This window comes from Tachysurus fulvidraco, chromosome 11, assembly GCF_022655615.1.
Source record: "Tachysurus fulvidraco isolate hzauxx_2018 chromosome 11, HZAU_PFXX_2.0, whole genome shotgun sequence".
Taxonomy (NCBI): Eukaryota; Metazoa; Chordata; class Actinopteri; order Siluriformes; family Bagridae; genus Tachysurus; species Tachysurus fulvidraco.
In genome coordinates, this window is record NC_062528.1 from 19,685,293 (window position 1) to 19,702,455 (window position 17,163).

Here is a 17,163-nt window from a genome sequence, read left to right on the forward strand (position 1 = left end):
GCAAGATAAAGGCCAAGTGACGTCTACTGATTCAGAGACTAAAGAAAAAAGTACCCGACCGCCGATAAGAAGGTAAAGGGCAGAAGTTGTTTGGTTGGTTTCTTTTAATAAACCTGAGGTGAATGCAAACGAGGTTGAGGACAGATACGTATGTGGCACAAACACAAACCCACCTACAGCTTTTATTTCTGTCATGATCTCACCTTGTGACCTGGCTTCGAGCCTAACCAACCCCATACCAATCCCTTCATACTTCTGAAAGGAATATGTACAGTAGTGCATGTCCAGTATATATGTTAACAATAAAATATCTGGGGGAAAAAAAAACTCTCAAAATGCCTGCAATTCAGTAGCATTGCATAATGCATGAATTATCCTGCAGTACAATGACCCGGGACCTCGATCGCACCCCTGAGGGATCACTGCTCACCACATTCAGGAAGATTCTAGACTAGTAAATAATATTTAAGTGCTTTTCTTTTCATTGCAGACTTTTGTGATTTGTGTAAAATATTCCCAGGGCTTTGTATAAGAGTCTGAAGGAATACAAACTATGATTTCACCATCTGCTTGGCTAATAATTTGCAATGTTACAGACTCGGAAAAAAAAAAAAAAAAATTGACCAGAAAACTTTTAAAGATATCTGGAGTATATTTTGCGGAAATCCCGAAAGCTTCCACTCTGCAGTTTTGTTAAGGAATTATAGACCAAAGTGCTGCTCTATAGACTTTATATAAACCTTCACACATAATCAACTTAAGCCTCTTCTAGCCACGGCTAGCTTCACCACCACAACCTGCCCTAAATATCCTACAAATTTCCAGCAAAAGGAGGAAATAATGGTAGAGAAAAAGGCTGAAATATTAATATGGTGAAGAAATAGTGCAGTAATAACCATTTGATGATTTTTGATGATGTTGTGGGCGACACGGTGGCTTAGTGGTTAGCACGTTTGCCTCACACCTTCAGGGTTGGGGGTTCGATTCCCACCTCCGCCTTGTGTGTGTGGAGTTTGCATGTTCTCCCCGTGCCTCAGGGGTTTCCTCCGGGTACTCCGGTTTCCTCCCCCGGTCCAAAGACATGCATGGTAGGTTGATTGGCATCTCTGGAAAATTGTCCGTAGTGTGTGTGTGTGTATGTGTGTGTGTGTGCCCTGCAATGGGTTGGCACTCCGTCCAGGGTGTATCCTGCCTCGATGCCCGATGACGCCTGAGATAGGCACAGGCTCCCCGTGACCCGAGAAGTTCGGATAAGTGGTAGAAAATGAGTGAGTAAGAGTGTGATGATTTTGTCTTTCTCCAAGGAGAACAAACGTACCGAAGGTTCAGTTTGGGTAGTTATTTGATTAGCGTGATGTTAGAACGAGAGAGAGAGAGAGAGAGAGAGACGAACTACAGGATTAAAGCTCTGTTGCATCGCTCTTTTTAGGTAAATCCTCAAATCTTTAAATCTGAACGGTTTTATATAGAACCGAAACTGTTTTTTTCTGCTTCTTTCATATGTGGTTCTGTATACAGAATCGTTCGGAAGGGTTCATTGATGATGCAATGTTGGTTTCAAGCTGGTTCATTTACTGTATGTGTGTTCTCATTTCAGTCCATTTTTTAGTAGAACAGGTTCTTTTTGCCCAGTAAAGGACCACAGAGTTCTATAAAGAACCCCAAGAAACCTTTTCACAGCAGCTTTGTTTATCATACAGATTAAAGAATTTAATCACGACATAAACCTCGATCTCCGTTTCGGATCGCTCGTTAATTTTTCAAGTTTCTCAAAAAAGTCAAGCGACATGACAGGAAGTGACCATCAGTCATCCATCAGATTCCAGATCTGGTTCTTCATCAATGTCCCGGTGTTTTACAGCCTTTAAAAAAACATCAAAGCCAAACAATTTCCTGCTCTATGAATTCTCGTGGGGTCAGATGGCAAGGTCTAGTCCTTGAGTTTGAAGCATGAGTTTCACACACACACACACACACACACACACACACACACACACACACACACACACACACACACACACACACACACACGTTTCTGAGCAAGCTGTTATACCAGGCAAGACGTCTCCACCGTGAAGTCCAAAAAAAAAAAAAAACCTCTCAGAGCTGCACACTTGCCAGAGTCTCTGAGCACAACATGAAATCAATCAGAAGTAGTGGCTGCTACACGTCTCCCAGTCGCACGCTGCACACAAGGTAAACACTTCCAGATGCTGGCCCACGGCCACTTTCCCACACATGCTGAAGTGTTTTGACAGCCATTTCATAGGCTTTAGCAAACGCTCATGTCTTTCTCCCTGAGAGACATCATTACCCCGGATTTCAGTAGATCTCTCGTCTTCAGTTCTTCAGAGCTCGACATGGATGAAACCTGCTGTGTTTGTTTTCTCAACGAATCCTCGAATAGTGGCTGAGACTATAAAGAAACGTGTTTTAAAGAAACATGCAGAGAATAGACGGAAAGGAATAATGTGTTTTTTATGCAGTTAGAAAAAATATGACATCGCAGCGGTTATGTTATGATATCCTCGGGTCCGATTGGTCGGTAGACGGCGACGATTCAAAACACGGGTTTACATTAATGCTCTTAATCGAATGTTTCCATGGTAACTACTTACGTAAAAAAAATCATGCATCCGTTCACACGGTCACGTTTTTTTACACAGTGGTGTTTATGAAATGTTTAAGGAAGGAGTCTCTCGTGTCATGCAGTAATTTGTAATGCAGTTTTACTCCGACACAGGAAATTGTTGGGATTGTTTCAGGGTTGTTTTTTTTTAAGGCATGCTGCATTTTAATTTAAGGTGAAAGAGGAAAAAGGAGGAAAAAAGGACTGAAAATGTAAGAGGAAAAGGAAGTAACTTGCCTTTAACGCTAAATGTAACTAGAAATGGATAAGCTCTTAAATTAATTTAAAAAATTTTCTCCTTAGCAAATAGCTAAGAAACGTTTCTTGAGGAAAAAAAAGATTTCTGGTCGCTTTGTTTAAGCCACATTGTACCACCTGGTCAACTTCTATTTCCCTACAACAATACACCCCTAAGTGTTTCCTATTTTTAATAAAGTATATCAGGTTATATCTTATAACCGCTATTGACGTCAAAATCATCTCTCGCGTATGTATGTGTTTTTTTGTGTGGTCATCAGAGTCTTGTTTTCACTCCAGACAAAGGAAACTCGATATGTTTGAAGCGTTCAAAACGATGAGTAAAGGGTGTAATGTATATATTCTGCATGTGGTCTGCGTGTGTGTGTCAGAGAAGTTGCACCCAACCTGTAATAATGTCTCTATGTCATGGCATTTAATTCACCCGAGGCTGTACGACGGAGCAGTGCTTCACATCGCTGCTTGCTGTGTAACTACCGCCTGTGTATCCTATAATTCCTTCTACTTTATAATAAAGAAAATACACATGTGAACTGTTGTTAAACAGATCTGTAACACACACACACACACACACACACACACACATAAAACACAGACAGAAAAGAACTGTAATCAGATTTTCCATGTAGATCTGGTACATGTCGGCGAACGCAAACCATACTTGTGTGTGTGTGTGTGTGTCTGTGTGTGTGTAGCATTGTGTTAGTATTGCAGATCTGTTTAACAACAGTTTACATGTCACACAGTGGACTATTATTCAAGCGTGCCTCCATTCAGACAGTTGTTCCAAATGGAACAGCTGAGAACTTCGGCCGTTAGCACGAGAGTGAGCACAAGGCCTGTCTTTCTCTCTGTTCACAAATGAGCCCCTGACATATTCACCAGCAGAGGGCTCCGTTCAGCCAAGATCGCGGCAAGAGTCCGTTCAAATCAAATCAAATCTTATTTGTCACATACACATTCATACAGGGTATGACATGCAGTGAAGTGCTTTATGCAACTGTCCGGTATTAGAATAAAAAGTATTAAAAAAGCGAAAAAAATTAAATAAAATAATAAAAAAGTATAAACTATACAAGAAATCTATATAAAAAAACTATATAAAAAAATAGCAAACGAGGAGCAGAATGGAAACCTAAAGATAAGCCTATTCTAAGCTAACTGACAAATACATAATAAATAATAATTTATAAGTCACATGCAAGCGACAAATCAAAGGAAAAAAACAGTAGAGCCTCTCTTATATCGTCATACGTATCTTTTTCCTTGGCTCGTCTCGGTCTCTTCGAATGGATGGAGCATTGCAAACGAATCCAAGCTCCTTCTCAATGATCACTTTATCCTATAATGGGTGTGGTCTCTTCTGGCATAACTCCGCCTCTACGGTTAGGCTCACTAACAATTAAAATGCTAGAAATCCTGTGTAATGTCCTTCACACTAACCAGATCTCAACACTTCCAGAATGGGACATTTTAGAGCCACCAGATTATGGTTTGGAAGAACGTTGTCCATCTCTCCATGACATCTCTACAGTATGTACAGAGATGAGTACACTTCATTCCAAGGAGCTTTACTAACACACCATGGTTTTTTTTATGTTACTATCTATTTCTTAAACAATATTTTAATTGAATAAATCTACATATCTATGTAGGTGTCATTAGTTCACTGAATACTTTGTCTTCATAAGAGGAACCATTTAGATATCCAGGGTTTCTGTCTCTTGTCTAGACTTGTGTTGGGCATTTCACCACTAATCTGATGAGCTGATGAAATGATTAAAATCATTACACGGGTGTCGAAAACATTTAAGATTATTACACACACATATACAGTAATCCCTCGCCACTTCGCGGTTCAAGTTTCGCGGCCTCGATGCATCGCTGATTCTTCAAAAATATTCATCGAAAAATAATAACGGTTTCCCAGGATGCCAGACAAAAGCACTATTCGGACGGGACTAGTTTTACGCGGGGACGTGGAGTAATGCAATGTTACCTCAGGACGTCTGTAATATTAATTGGCCAATTCGTACAGGACAAGACATCTCAGTAAAACTAGCAGAAGTGGGAGGGGTAACTCACTTTATGCACCACAGTAACCTCCTTGTCGTCATGTGCGTATGACGTTGCTTCCTGTTTCAAGCGGCTCCATGCTTGCAAAACGCGCCAAAAACTACTTTTAAACAGGAAATGTCGGAATTTTACCGTACATATTTACAGCGGGTCTATTCGGACGGGATTAGTATTACCTAAGGTAATTTTTCCGGACCTTTTTACAGAAGGTAAAAGTCGCCGTAATCTTTACTGACATTGTCCGTAATGATTACCGAGATGGCACATTCGGACGGGACTAAAATCACCGAGAAGCTCTGGTAATAATTACTTTACCCCCACGTCCCCACGCAGAACGGGCACTCAGACAAGGCACATGATTGGTTCCCGGCACGAGATCTGAGCTGATTGGCTATATATAAAGATTCCTCTAGTGAGCCCAAGAGGAAGATGATGACCATCAGTGAAAAGGTCAAACTTAGGGCCAATCCTACTTTGCGGATTTTCACCTATCGCGAGGGGTTCCGGTCCCCATTAACCGCGATAAACGAGGGATCACTGTATAGTGATCTTGACTTCATGCTACAAATGATTTTATTTTTTATATTGAGTGCCACTTGATGCTCACTATTAAAATGACAATTTGACTCTTCTGGATCGAGGAGTTTTTTTGCTTTCCGGGTTCCTAGCTAACACGCAAAGCTGCATTTTTGTCTTGTTTATATTAAAAGAAAGAAGAAGAGAACCTGGTGAATGAACGGCTTTAATGTGTTTATACCCATTTGCTATAATGTAAGCGAGATCAGGAACCAATGATCTGGGATCTGTGTTAAACCTGAAACACAGAATTACTCTGAAAACCTTTTAACACAGTGTTTAAAGTGCAGACTATTCAGTTACCTGCCAAGTTTTTTTTTGCATTCTTTCTTTTAGAAATGACTCTCTGAATCTCTAAGACATTTACATATTAAGTAACTCTTAGAAACTCTGAGCCATTTCTGTTGTATATGACTATTTTGTATATCTAAGTAATTTCTGAAACAAATGACTCTCTAGATCTCTGCATGTTTTCCAATAAATGACTCACTGAATCTTTGAGTCATTCCTGTTATAACTGACTAGCTGACTCTGAATCACTGAGTCATATCTGCAATAAATGTCACTCGGAATCTCTAACTGCTGTAGGATAAGAGGAATAAAACATTTGACACAGACAGAAGTTTTACATGACTTCTACTTAAAACGTATTAACAGAGTGAAGGAGATGATGTAACATTTACAGGGAACTGGCTGGAATCACTTGGGGTTTGTCTCTTTATGAGTTTTCTGTTAAAATCTTGTATTAAATGTTACTTCTTGCCAGGAACGGAATAGCAATTTGTACAAGAAATGAACAGTTGCTTTTTTAAAGTAGTTGCTCACTAGTCTGTGTGACGGCACATGCCCATGGCTCTGTTAATGGCTGACTCGGTGTGTTACACTAAAACCTTTTCACACAGTCGGGACACGTGTCAATGTTTAGCCACGTGAGTCACTGTACAGGTCAGCGCATTGCAAAAAGATATCTTTTTCAAAGATAACATTCATTCATTCATTTTCTACCTCTTCTCGGGTCACGTGAAGCCTGTTTTTAACATCATGCTAATCATCTCGTAGATCGCTAACTACCCAAACTGAACCTTGGGTACGTTTGTTCTCCTTGGAGAAAGACAAAATCATCACTCTCTCACTCACTCATTTTTTTACCGCTTATCCGAACTTCTCGGGTCACGTGGAGCCTGTGCCTATCTCAGGCGTCACCGGGCATCGAGGCAGGATACACACTGGACGGAGTGCCAACCCATCACAGGGCACACACACACTCTCATTCACTCATGCAATCACACACTACGGATAATTTTCCAGAGATGCCAATCAACCTACCATGCATGTCTTTGAACCGGGGGAGGAAACCGAAGTACCCAGAGGAAACCCCAGAGGCACGGGGAGAACATGCAAACTCCACACACAAGGTGGAGGTGGGAATCGAACCCCCAACCCTGGAGGTGTGAGGCTGACGTGCTAACCACTAAGCCACCGTGTCCCCCTCAAAGATAACAGTTTATTTGAATTTAAATATTGTTTTTTTAGACGTTGCCAATGCTTTTTATTTTAATAAAAGAAAAGAAACAAGTAAAATATACTGAATTGTCATATATAATGTTGCAATGTGAGAACTAAAAAAAGATTTTTCACCAAACCAGAAGAATAGAGTTACGCTAAAAACCATTTATGGGTGAAAAGCTGCAATGGGACTGTAGGACTTTTATGTTATCTGCTAAGTGTGTTTGCATTCTTTAATTAAATGACTCTCTGAAATACTAAGTTATTTTTGCTATATGACTCTCTGAATCTCTGTGTAATTTCTGTAATCAACAACTATGAGTTACAGAACCATTTCTGTTCTAAATGATTCTCTGAATCTCTGAGTTATTTCTGTCCCAAATGACTCTCTGAATCATTTCTCTGCATTCTGCAGTCTGTAATAAAAGACACTTTGAAACTCAAAGAAGTTTCTATAATAAGTGACTCTTTGTATCACTGAGCCATTTCTGGTCCATATGACTCTCTGAATCTCTAAGCCAATTCTGTTCTAAATGGCTCTCTGAATCTCTGAGTTATTTCTGTCACAAATGACTCTCTGAATCATTTCTCTGCATTCTGCATTAATCTGAATTCCCTGACATGCTTCATCCTTCTTTGTATGACACATGAGAAAGAATTCAGTCTCTGGATGGGACTAACACACTCAAAAACTCCTTCATGTTGTTAGATCTTAAGCCGGTCCTCAGATATGTCCCTGTAAACACACTAGAGAAGGACGCCAACTCAGTGAAGGGTCTCAAGGACTCGTTCTCTTTTACACTCAAGTCTCTAAAACACTTGAACATGCCTCGGCAGACAGAAACAAAAGCACAAAAGAGGTTTCTTTGGCAATGATAGAGTTTCTGAATTCATCCAGAAATTTATATTGATGTTGATGTTGATGGCATACTTTTCTTCCTACCACTAGATAATGAGATCACTACGTTTAGATACTGTATCTGTGAAATAAAAGAATTCAGAGCAATCAAATAATCTCACATTAGAGCCTGTATAAAAGAGAAATCATTGGCAGTTAAAATGAGACGAGGCATGCTGAGATACTGTGGTGGTGTGTTAGAAGTCCAAATAAAGGACATCCTGAATTCATTCATTCATTCATTCACTACCGCTTATCCGAACTTCTCGGGTCACGGGGAGCCTGTGCCTATCTCAGGCGTCATCGGGCATTGAGGCAGGATACACCCTGGACGGAGTGCCAACCCATCACAGGGCACACACACACTCTTTCACTCACACACACACACTACAGACAATTTTCCAGAGATGCCAATCAATCTACCATGCATGTCTTTGGACCGGGGGAGGAAACCGGAGTACTCGGAGGAAACCCCCGAGGCACGGGGAGAACATGCAAACTCCACACACACAAGGCGGAAGCGGGAATCAAACCCCCGACCCTGGAGATGTGAGGCGAACGTGCTAACCACTAAGCCAGCGTTAACATGTTCTTATGAAGTAAAGAACATATCTAACTTTTTATCCATGTATAATTACACGTGATGCCGTTGAAGGTCACGGGACTAGAAACTGAGACTCCATGTGAACGTGATTTAAGATTTTAAAATATAAACATCTTACATAAAACTTCTGCATCTTATCAATTACATGCCGGACACACGTTTAGCTTATGTAGATAATCCGCTATACAGTACAATTCCCTGTGTGGTTACTATAGAAACGCTAACATATTAGAGCTAGTGCATTGATATAAGGCGTTTATAATATCTATAGAGCTGCTGCGAATAACTAATAATCATCTTTTGTCCAATCAGAATGGAGAATTCAACAGCACTGCAGTGCAAAAAATACATTGCTACGTGTGTGAATGTGGAACGAGCAGCATGTGTGTAGGGACTCGCCTTATAACCTTACGTCACGGCTTCGAGTACCTCAGACTCGTCGCTCTCGTTCCACTTAAGCGATTTAAATCTACTGCTTGGTTTAGTATCTGGCTCTGTAATGAATTTAAATGGCGGATGGAAAAGCGCGGCTGAATATAGCAGTATGTGTGCAAGTGAATAGAGTGAATGAAGAAAGCCATCAGGGTTTCAGGAAAAAGCTAGAAAACATTTTTGGCAGGAAATTTCCTCAACATGAAGTCATGAATAGCTCGTTGATTCTGCACTGAGCGGCTAGTGTGTGAGCGTGACGTACTATAATATTCGCTTGTTTGTCTGCCTTGTATACTTTATTGTGCTGCAAGCGCATTTTAGACAAACCTGTGCGTGTGTGTGTGTGTGTGTGTGTGTGTGTGTGTGTGTGTGTGTGTGTGTGTGTGTGTGTGTGTGTGTGTGTGTGTGTGTGTGTGATTAGCAGTAACAGATGTGTAGATCCTCCATGATCCTGTCTGTCTGGCAAGCAGATGGCTGCGTACTGAAATAGGAGGAAAAAGATGCCAAAGCATGGAAGTAATGCAGCACTCGCTGTCTTTTGAATAACGCAGACAAAGGAATTTCTCCCAGATGAACCCCTAACCCCGATATGTACCCACCATTTTAGGCAGTTGTCTCTTACGTAGAGGCAAAGATTAAAGAATTAGTGCAAAATTTCAAATGAACAGAAAAGGAGTCGAGAATAAACCTTTTGAAAATGTGGCACAGTGAAATGAACAAAATCAACACACACTAACTAACACCTTTCTTTAACCTTGAAGACTTTAATAACTTTGGGCTCTCTCTACTCTCTCTATACTGTATCTACTCTCTCTACTCTCTCTATACTGTATCTACTCTCTCTACTCTCTCTATACTGTATCTACTCTCTCTACTCTCTCTATACTGTATCTACTCTCTCTATACTGTATCTACTCTCTCTATACTGTATCTACTCTCTCTATACTGTATCTACTCTCTCTACTCTCTCTATACTGTATCTACTCTCTCTACTCTCTCTATACTGTATCTACTCTCTCTATACTGTATCTACTCTCTCTATACTGTATCTACTCTCTCTACTCTCTCTATACTGTATCTACTCTCTCTATACTGTATCTACTCTCTCTACTCTCTCTATACTGTATCTACTCTCTCTTCTCTCTCTATACTGTATCTACTCTCTCTACTCTCTCTATACTGTATCTACTCTCTCTATACTGTATCTACTCTCTCTATACTGTATCTACTCTCTCTACTCTCTCTATACTGTATCTACTCTCTCTATACTGTATCTACTCTCTCTACTCTCTCTATACTGTATCTACTCTCTCTACTCTCTCTATACTGTATCTACTCTCTCTACTCTCTCTATACTGTATCTACTCTCTCTACTCTCTCTATACTGTATCTACTCTCTCTACTCTCTCTCTACTGTATCTACTCTCTCTTCTCTCTCTATACTGTATCTACTCTCTCTACTGTATCTACTCTCTCTACTGTATCTACTCTCTCTACTGTCTCTATACTGTATCTACTCTCTCTTCTCTCTCTATACTGTATCTACTCTCTCTACTCTCTCTATACTGTATCTACTCTCTCTACTCTCTCTATACTGTATCTACTCTCTCTACTCTCTCTACTGTATCTACTCTCTCTACTGTATCTACTCTCTCTACTCTCTCTATACTGTATCTACTCTCTCTACTCTCTCTACTGTATCTACTCTCTCTACTCTCTCTATACTGTATCTACTCTCTCTACTCTCTCTCTACTGTATCTACTCTCTCTCTACTGTATCTACTCTCTCTATACTGTATCTACTCTCTCTACTGTATCTACTGTCTCTTCTCTCTCTCTCTCTACTGTATCTACTCTCTCTTCTGTATCTACTCTCTCTTCTCTCTCTACTGTATCTACTCTCTCTACTGTATCTACTCTCTCTACTCTCTCACTACTGTATCTACTCTCTCTCTACTGTATCTACTCTCTCTACTCTCTCTCTACTGTATCTACTCTCTCTACTCTCTCTCTACTGTATCTACTCTCTCTGCTCTCTCTTCTCTACTCTATCTATACTGTATCTACTCTCTCTACTCTATCTATACTGTATCTACTCTCTCTACTCTATCTATACTGTATCTACTCTTTCTCTCTGCTCTCTCTACCCTATCTATACTCTATATCTACTCTCTTTCTTCTCTCTCTCTACTCTCTCTTCTCTTTCTCTACTCTCACTGTGTCTCTCTACTCTCTCTCTACTCTCTCTACCCTCACTGTGTCTCTCTGCTCTCTCTCTACTCTCTCATCTCTCTCGGCATTTTCTCTCCTCTCTCTACTCTCACCGCATCTCTCTGCTATCTCTATCTCTACGGTACTCTCACTGTGTCTCTCTGCTCTCTCTCTACTTTCACTGCTCTCTCTACTCACTCTAGTCACTCTGCTCTCTCTCTCTACTCTCACCGTGTATCTCTGCTCTCTCTCTCTAGACTCTCTGCTCTTTCTCTACTTTCCCTGCTCTCTCTCTCTACCCTCTTTCTGCTCTCTTTATACTCACTCTAGTCACTCTGCTCTCTCTACTCTCACTGTGTCTCTCTGCTCTCTCTCTAGTCACTTTGCTCTCTCTACTCTCACTGCTCTCTCTGCTTTCTCTCTACTCTCACTGCTCTCTCTGCTTTCTCTCTACTCTCTCTCGTCTCTCTGTTCTCTCAATGCTCTCTCTACTCTTTCTCTGCTCTCTCTTACTCTCTCTCCTCACACTCTCAATGCTCTCTCTTACTCTCTCTCCTCACACTCTCAATGCTCTCTCTACTCTTTCTCTGCTCTCTCTTACTCTCTCTCCTCACACTCTCAATGCTCTCTCTACTCTTTCTCTGCTCTCTCTTACTCTCTCTCCTCACACTCTCAATGCTCTCTCTACTCTTTCTCTGCTCTCTCTTACTCTCTCTCCTCACACTCTCAATGCTCTCTCTACTCTTTCTCTGCTCTCTCTTTCTCTCTCTCTCCTCACACTCTCAATGCTCTCTCTACTCTTTCTCTGCTCTCTCTTACTCTCTCTCCTCACACTCTCAATGCTCTCTCTACTCTTTCTCTGCTCTCTCTTTCTCTCTCTCTCTCCTCACACTCTCAAGGCTCTCTCTACTCTTTCTCTGCTCTCTCTCTTACTCTCTCCTCACACTCTCAATGCTCTCTCTACTCTTTCTCTGCTCTCTCTTTCTCTCTCTCTCCTCACACTCTCAATGCTCTCTCGACTCTTTCTCTGCTCTCTCTCTTTCTCTCTCTCTACTCACACTCTCAATGCTCTCTCTACTCTTTCTCTGCTCTCTCTTTCTCTCTCTCTCTCCTCACACTCTCAATGCTCTCTCTACTCTTTCTCTGCTCTCTCTTTCTCTCTCTCTCCTCACACTCTCAATGCTCTCTCGACTCTTTCTCTGCTCTCTCTCTTTCTCTCTCTCTACTCACACTCTCAATGCTCTCTCTACTCTTTCTCTGCTCTCTCTTTCTCTCTCTCTCCTCACACTCTCAATGCTCTCTCGACTCTTTCTCTGCTCTCTCTCTTTCTCTCTCTCTACTCACACTCTCAATGCTCTCTCTACTCTTTCTCTGCTCTCTCTTTCTCTCTCTCTCTCCTCACACTCTCAGTGCTCTCTCTACTCTTTCTCTGCTCTCTCTTACTCTCTCCTCACACTCTCAATGCTCTCTCTACTCTTTCTCTGCTCTCTCTTTCTCTCTCTCTCCTCACACTCTCAATGCTCTCTCGACTCTTTCTCTGCTCTCTCTCTTTCTCTCTCTCTACTCACACTCTCAATGCTCTCTCGACTCTTTCTCTGCTCTCTCTCTCTCTACTCACACTCTCAATGCTCTCTCTACTCTTTCTCTGCTCTCTCTTTCTCTCTCTCTCTCCTCACACTCTCAGTGCTCTCTCTACTCTTTCTCTGCTCTCTCTTACTCTCTCCTCACACTCTCAATGCTCTCTCGACTCTTTCTCTGCTCTCTCTCTTTCTCTCTCTCTCCTCACACTCTCAATCCTCTCTCTACTCTTTCTCTGCTCTCTCTCTTTCTCTCTCTCTCCTCACACTCTCAATCCTCTCTCTACTCTTTCTCTCTCTCTCCTCACACTCTCAATCCTCTCTCTACTCTTTCTCTCTCTCTCCTCACACTCTCAATCCTCTCTCGACTCTTTCAGTTCTCTCTGCTATCTTTGTCAACACGCCACACCGGATGGAATGCAGGAAAGTGTGATCAGGGTCACGGCACTGACCTTTTTTTACTTTCTCCAGCTGAACACTGAACCCTGAGGCTTTGAGTCATGTGCAGACGAAGATGATTAACAGCCGATCAGGATCGCACGGGAGTGACACGTTATAAAGTGACACCCGTTTCACCGTACTGAAGATTCACAGATATTTATTGCATTTACAGAGATGTAGAAGAAACTTATTCTATCTTTCCATAACAGCGGTTCTGACGCTAGCTCCAGCTTCCGGTCGCGGGTTTATATTAAGGCGCTTTGCTTTAAGCGTTTTATTTAGAAACCACTTACATCGTATCTAAAATGTTTATATGACATTTAATGAAAGGAGTCTCCGGTTTCAGATGTTAAGCTGTAACTTCACAACAGTGTCGTTTTCTGGTTTCTTGGTAACTTAAATTATTAACTTCAAAAAACAGACAGACAGAGAGAAAGAGAGAGAGAGAAAGAGAAAGAGAGAGACACTTTCTAGATGTTTTGTGATATCATGATTAGCAAACTTTTCACCACATTAGTAGCTATAAATACCTAAAAGACTATAATAAGTGGCTTTATAAATAAAAACTGTAATTGTTGGTTAATGTATGAAAATAATCATCTTCAAGCAGTGACACTTATCGAGTCTCATCACACCAACACGTCACTGATTAATTTCCTATAACAGCATGAAATATTGTAAAGAATCACATTGTCTCGTACTGGAATTTAGCCTTAATCATAAAGTCTCACAAGTGTGTCGAGTCAAAATGTATGAAAAACTAATATTCAGGAAAGACTTTTTTTAATTTCCTTATCTTTTGCATTATAAAAAAAACCCAAAAGAAAACCTTTGACACTTTTTTCATTGTAACTTTGAACAATTTTTTTAAACTCATGGTATCTTAAGTATGTAACTTAGTGAACCAGCATTAATGTATTCAATGTTAGAGATTTATGCACTTATGTACGTCGCTCTGGATAAGGGCGTCTGCCAAATACTGTAAATGTAAATGTAAATAGGTTAAGGTTACTTTTAGGTGTGTGTGTGTGTGTGTGTGTGTGTGTGTGTGTGTGTGTGTGTGTGTGTGTGTGTGTGTGTGTGTATAACCTAATTTTTTAATATCAGATTTTTTTGTTTCATGTTTTATTTATTTATTTATTTATTTATTTATTTATTTATTTATTTATTTATTTATTTATTTATTTTGAGCATAAATAATAAAATGTCTGAAATGTGATTTTACTAATTAAAGGCTTTATGCAGTCACGGTACATCACATTCAAATATACTCAAATTCGCATCTTCTCAGATGTACAGTAATTAGCCAGATGTACAGTAATTAGCTCTTCTGGCTATTCATATAGTTTTTTTAGGAATTCTTTTTTTCTTAAGCGATGGAAATGATAACGACGAATGCTAATAGTAAAAAGTATAGTAAAGTAATTTACAGTAAGATCATGTTTTACTAATCTGAGACAGAGACGTAAAGGAAGACGGAAAGTGCCTTTAAATGCTCAAATGTTTCCAAAACAAACAACGTGATGAAAAAGATAGAAAGGTCATAGGTCAAACCCCCGGTTTCTACGGCCAGGGAAAATACCCACGTGTTCGAAACGACAGCAATGTGGATGGAAGAACATCTGACCGCACCGAACCCACCCGAATTCCTTCATGAGACTTTACAAACAATAAGAGTCACTCACATGAGCAGTGCTGCGTGATTTGTTCGTCAGATCTACGTTTTAAAACAACAAACGATTCAGAGATTCGATTAAAAAAAGAGGCGTAAATGTGGTTAGAGGTAAAAGAGATGGAATCGCAAAAATGTTGCTTGAAGATTCTTGCTAAATTCTTAGTAAAAATGTATTTTCCTTTTTATAGATAGATAGATAGATAGATAGATAGATAGATAGATAGATAGATAGATAGATAGATAGATAGATAGATAGATAGATAGATTCCATTTTATTAAATTTTTTATACTATTTCTATTCTAAAAATATATTTCACTGTATGCTGTAGCGTGTACGATTGTGAGTATCGTGAACAATAAAGTTTTAATTAAATTTAATTTACATAATAATAATAATTTAATGCAGATGTTTTGTTTGTTTGTTTGCTTTTGAGTGGTCAGGTGTAAAAAAGGTGCAGAAAGCTACACTGTATACACTAAATAGAATGAAATAATAAACAGTTCATCCTTGTAAACGCATGTACGGATAAACAACAATAAACAATGTCTGAGTGTGAACGTGAGTTCATCCCGGAGACGTAGAATGTTCGAGGAAACAAAGGACAAGAAGGACCAAGGAAAATCTAAATCGTACGACTTTTGTAAGACGTCCAAAGGTTCGTGCTGTGAAATAATTCTCTTCAGAAATGGACTCTTGTATTCTTCTCGGTTACATCGGAAATATAAGTTAAATAAATTCCTTAAGCTGATCTCAAATCTTTTGACTGCAAGACCACACATGTCCTCCTGAGTCGTATCAGAGATGATCAAGATCTACAGATTCTCTGTGTGTGTGTGTGTGTGTGTGTGTGTGTGTGTGTGTGTGTGTGTGTGTGTGTGTGTGTGTGTGTGTGTGTGTGTGTGTGACCCACATGCCTGTCCTTAGGCCTTGGGATTCCATACACCGCCTCCGAGTTAACGAATAACCCACAGCATAACTGATAACACACACACACACGTCAGACTACTCAACAAGGTCATTTTTTTAACTTAACACTTTCAAATTAAACCAAAAGGAAAATTGCCAATGACACAAAAACAATAAAATGACGAATAAAATGTCTTGCCTATAAAATCACTGCATGCTAAATGCATCAGATTTATATAGAAATGTTTAGTTCAAGTGTATTTTATCCTTTTAAACTAAAGAAAATATGTGTTTAATGAGAAACCCCAGACACTGCCCCCCACACCTGCCCCCTAGGTGAGCATCCATGCTGAGTAGAACAAAGCCCATGGGTGGACCTGAGAGGTTAAGCAGTGTTTGTTCAGGTTCTCTACTATTGTCCTGCAAGCAGCAGCCTGAGGTGGCAACATTCTGAGAACCTCCCAAACCTGATTACTTCATGACCTGCTGAATCATCTCGACTTTTAACTCGACTCTTAGACGTGACAGAAAGCCAGCAATTTTAAAACGCACTCAAATCCAAAGTCAATTCGAACTTCCCAGCCATTTACATTTTACAAAACGGAATGTAAATATGCTCTCGAACAACACACACGGACTTTGACCCAAACTCTGACGCCGCCTGGTCCTAATTTACCTGCAGCTATCTTCCTGAGCAGCTGTTGGCGAGCGATGATTCGACCTAGTCTGTACCCCGATCGCCGCCGGTGGTGGTCCATCCTCAGGTAGATGTCCTGCGTCTCTGGGGTCATACTCGCCAAACACTCGCTGCTCTCAGCCTCAGGCAACTCCTTGAACATGGTTACGGCACGCCGGGCCCACAATTGGCTCTTCTCCTCGTAAAGCAAACACCACAAATAAAAACACACGTTGCACAAGTGTGTCCAGCAAGCACCTCGCATGTGTGATATGAGACAGAAAATCTCGACAGAATCTGGGAGGAGTGCCAGGAACGCCTTCTTTTTTACGTCCACGTGACAAACCAGGAGCCAACGAGGAAGCGAGACACAAGGGCCGTCCCTTCAGGCCGAGCTGAATCTGAGGTCTGTGTGAGCCCCGCGAGTCGAGGGAGGGAAATATAAATACCAGAGGAATGCTTGTGAGCTGACAGTGTGGAGAAAATAGGGGGAGGGAGGGATCGAGGTTGTATGGTGCACGGGAGGGTAAAGAAAAACATTGCGAGTGGAGACGCCACCCTGGTCTCTAAAAGAACAAACCTGCCGCTGTGAAGCCCCATGCAGGTGCCAAGTTTACTCAGGAAAAGTGTGTGAGCTAACAACACAGAGTGAGCGAGGGAAAGTAAATGCAGAGCACTGTGGCAATTTTAGGCTGAG

The 17,163-nt window shown here is 40.7% G+C and overlaps 1 protein-coding gene across 3 annotated transcripts in view; it reads right to left on the bottom strand.

Moving 5' to 3' along the window:
• stard13b (StAR-related lipid transfer (START) domain containing 13b) overlaps positions 1-17,163 on the bottom strand; it is a 111,093-nt gene that overhangs the window by 29,467 nt on the left and 64,463 nt on the right. The window contains exon 1 of one of the 3 annotated variants that reach the window (XM_027150508.2): positions 16,467-16,841. The exons of the other annotated variants lie outside the window; for them this stretch is intronic. Within the exon in view, the coding sequence (XP_027006309.1) occupies positions 16,467-16,731 (265 nt within the window). The 5' untranslated portion in view covers positions 16,732-16,841. Of the gene's footprint in view, positions 1-16,466; positions 16,842-17,163 lie in introns of those variants that run through there. 3 annotated transcript variants of the gene reach the window in all.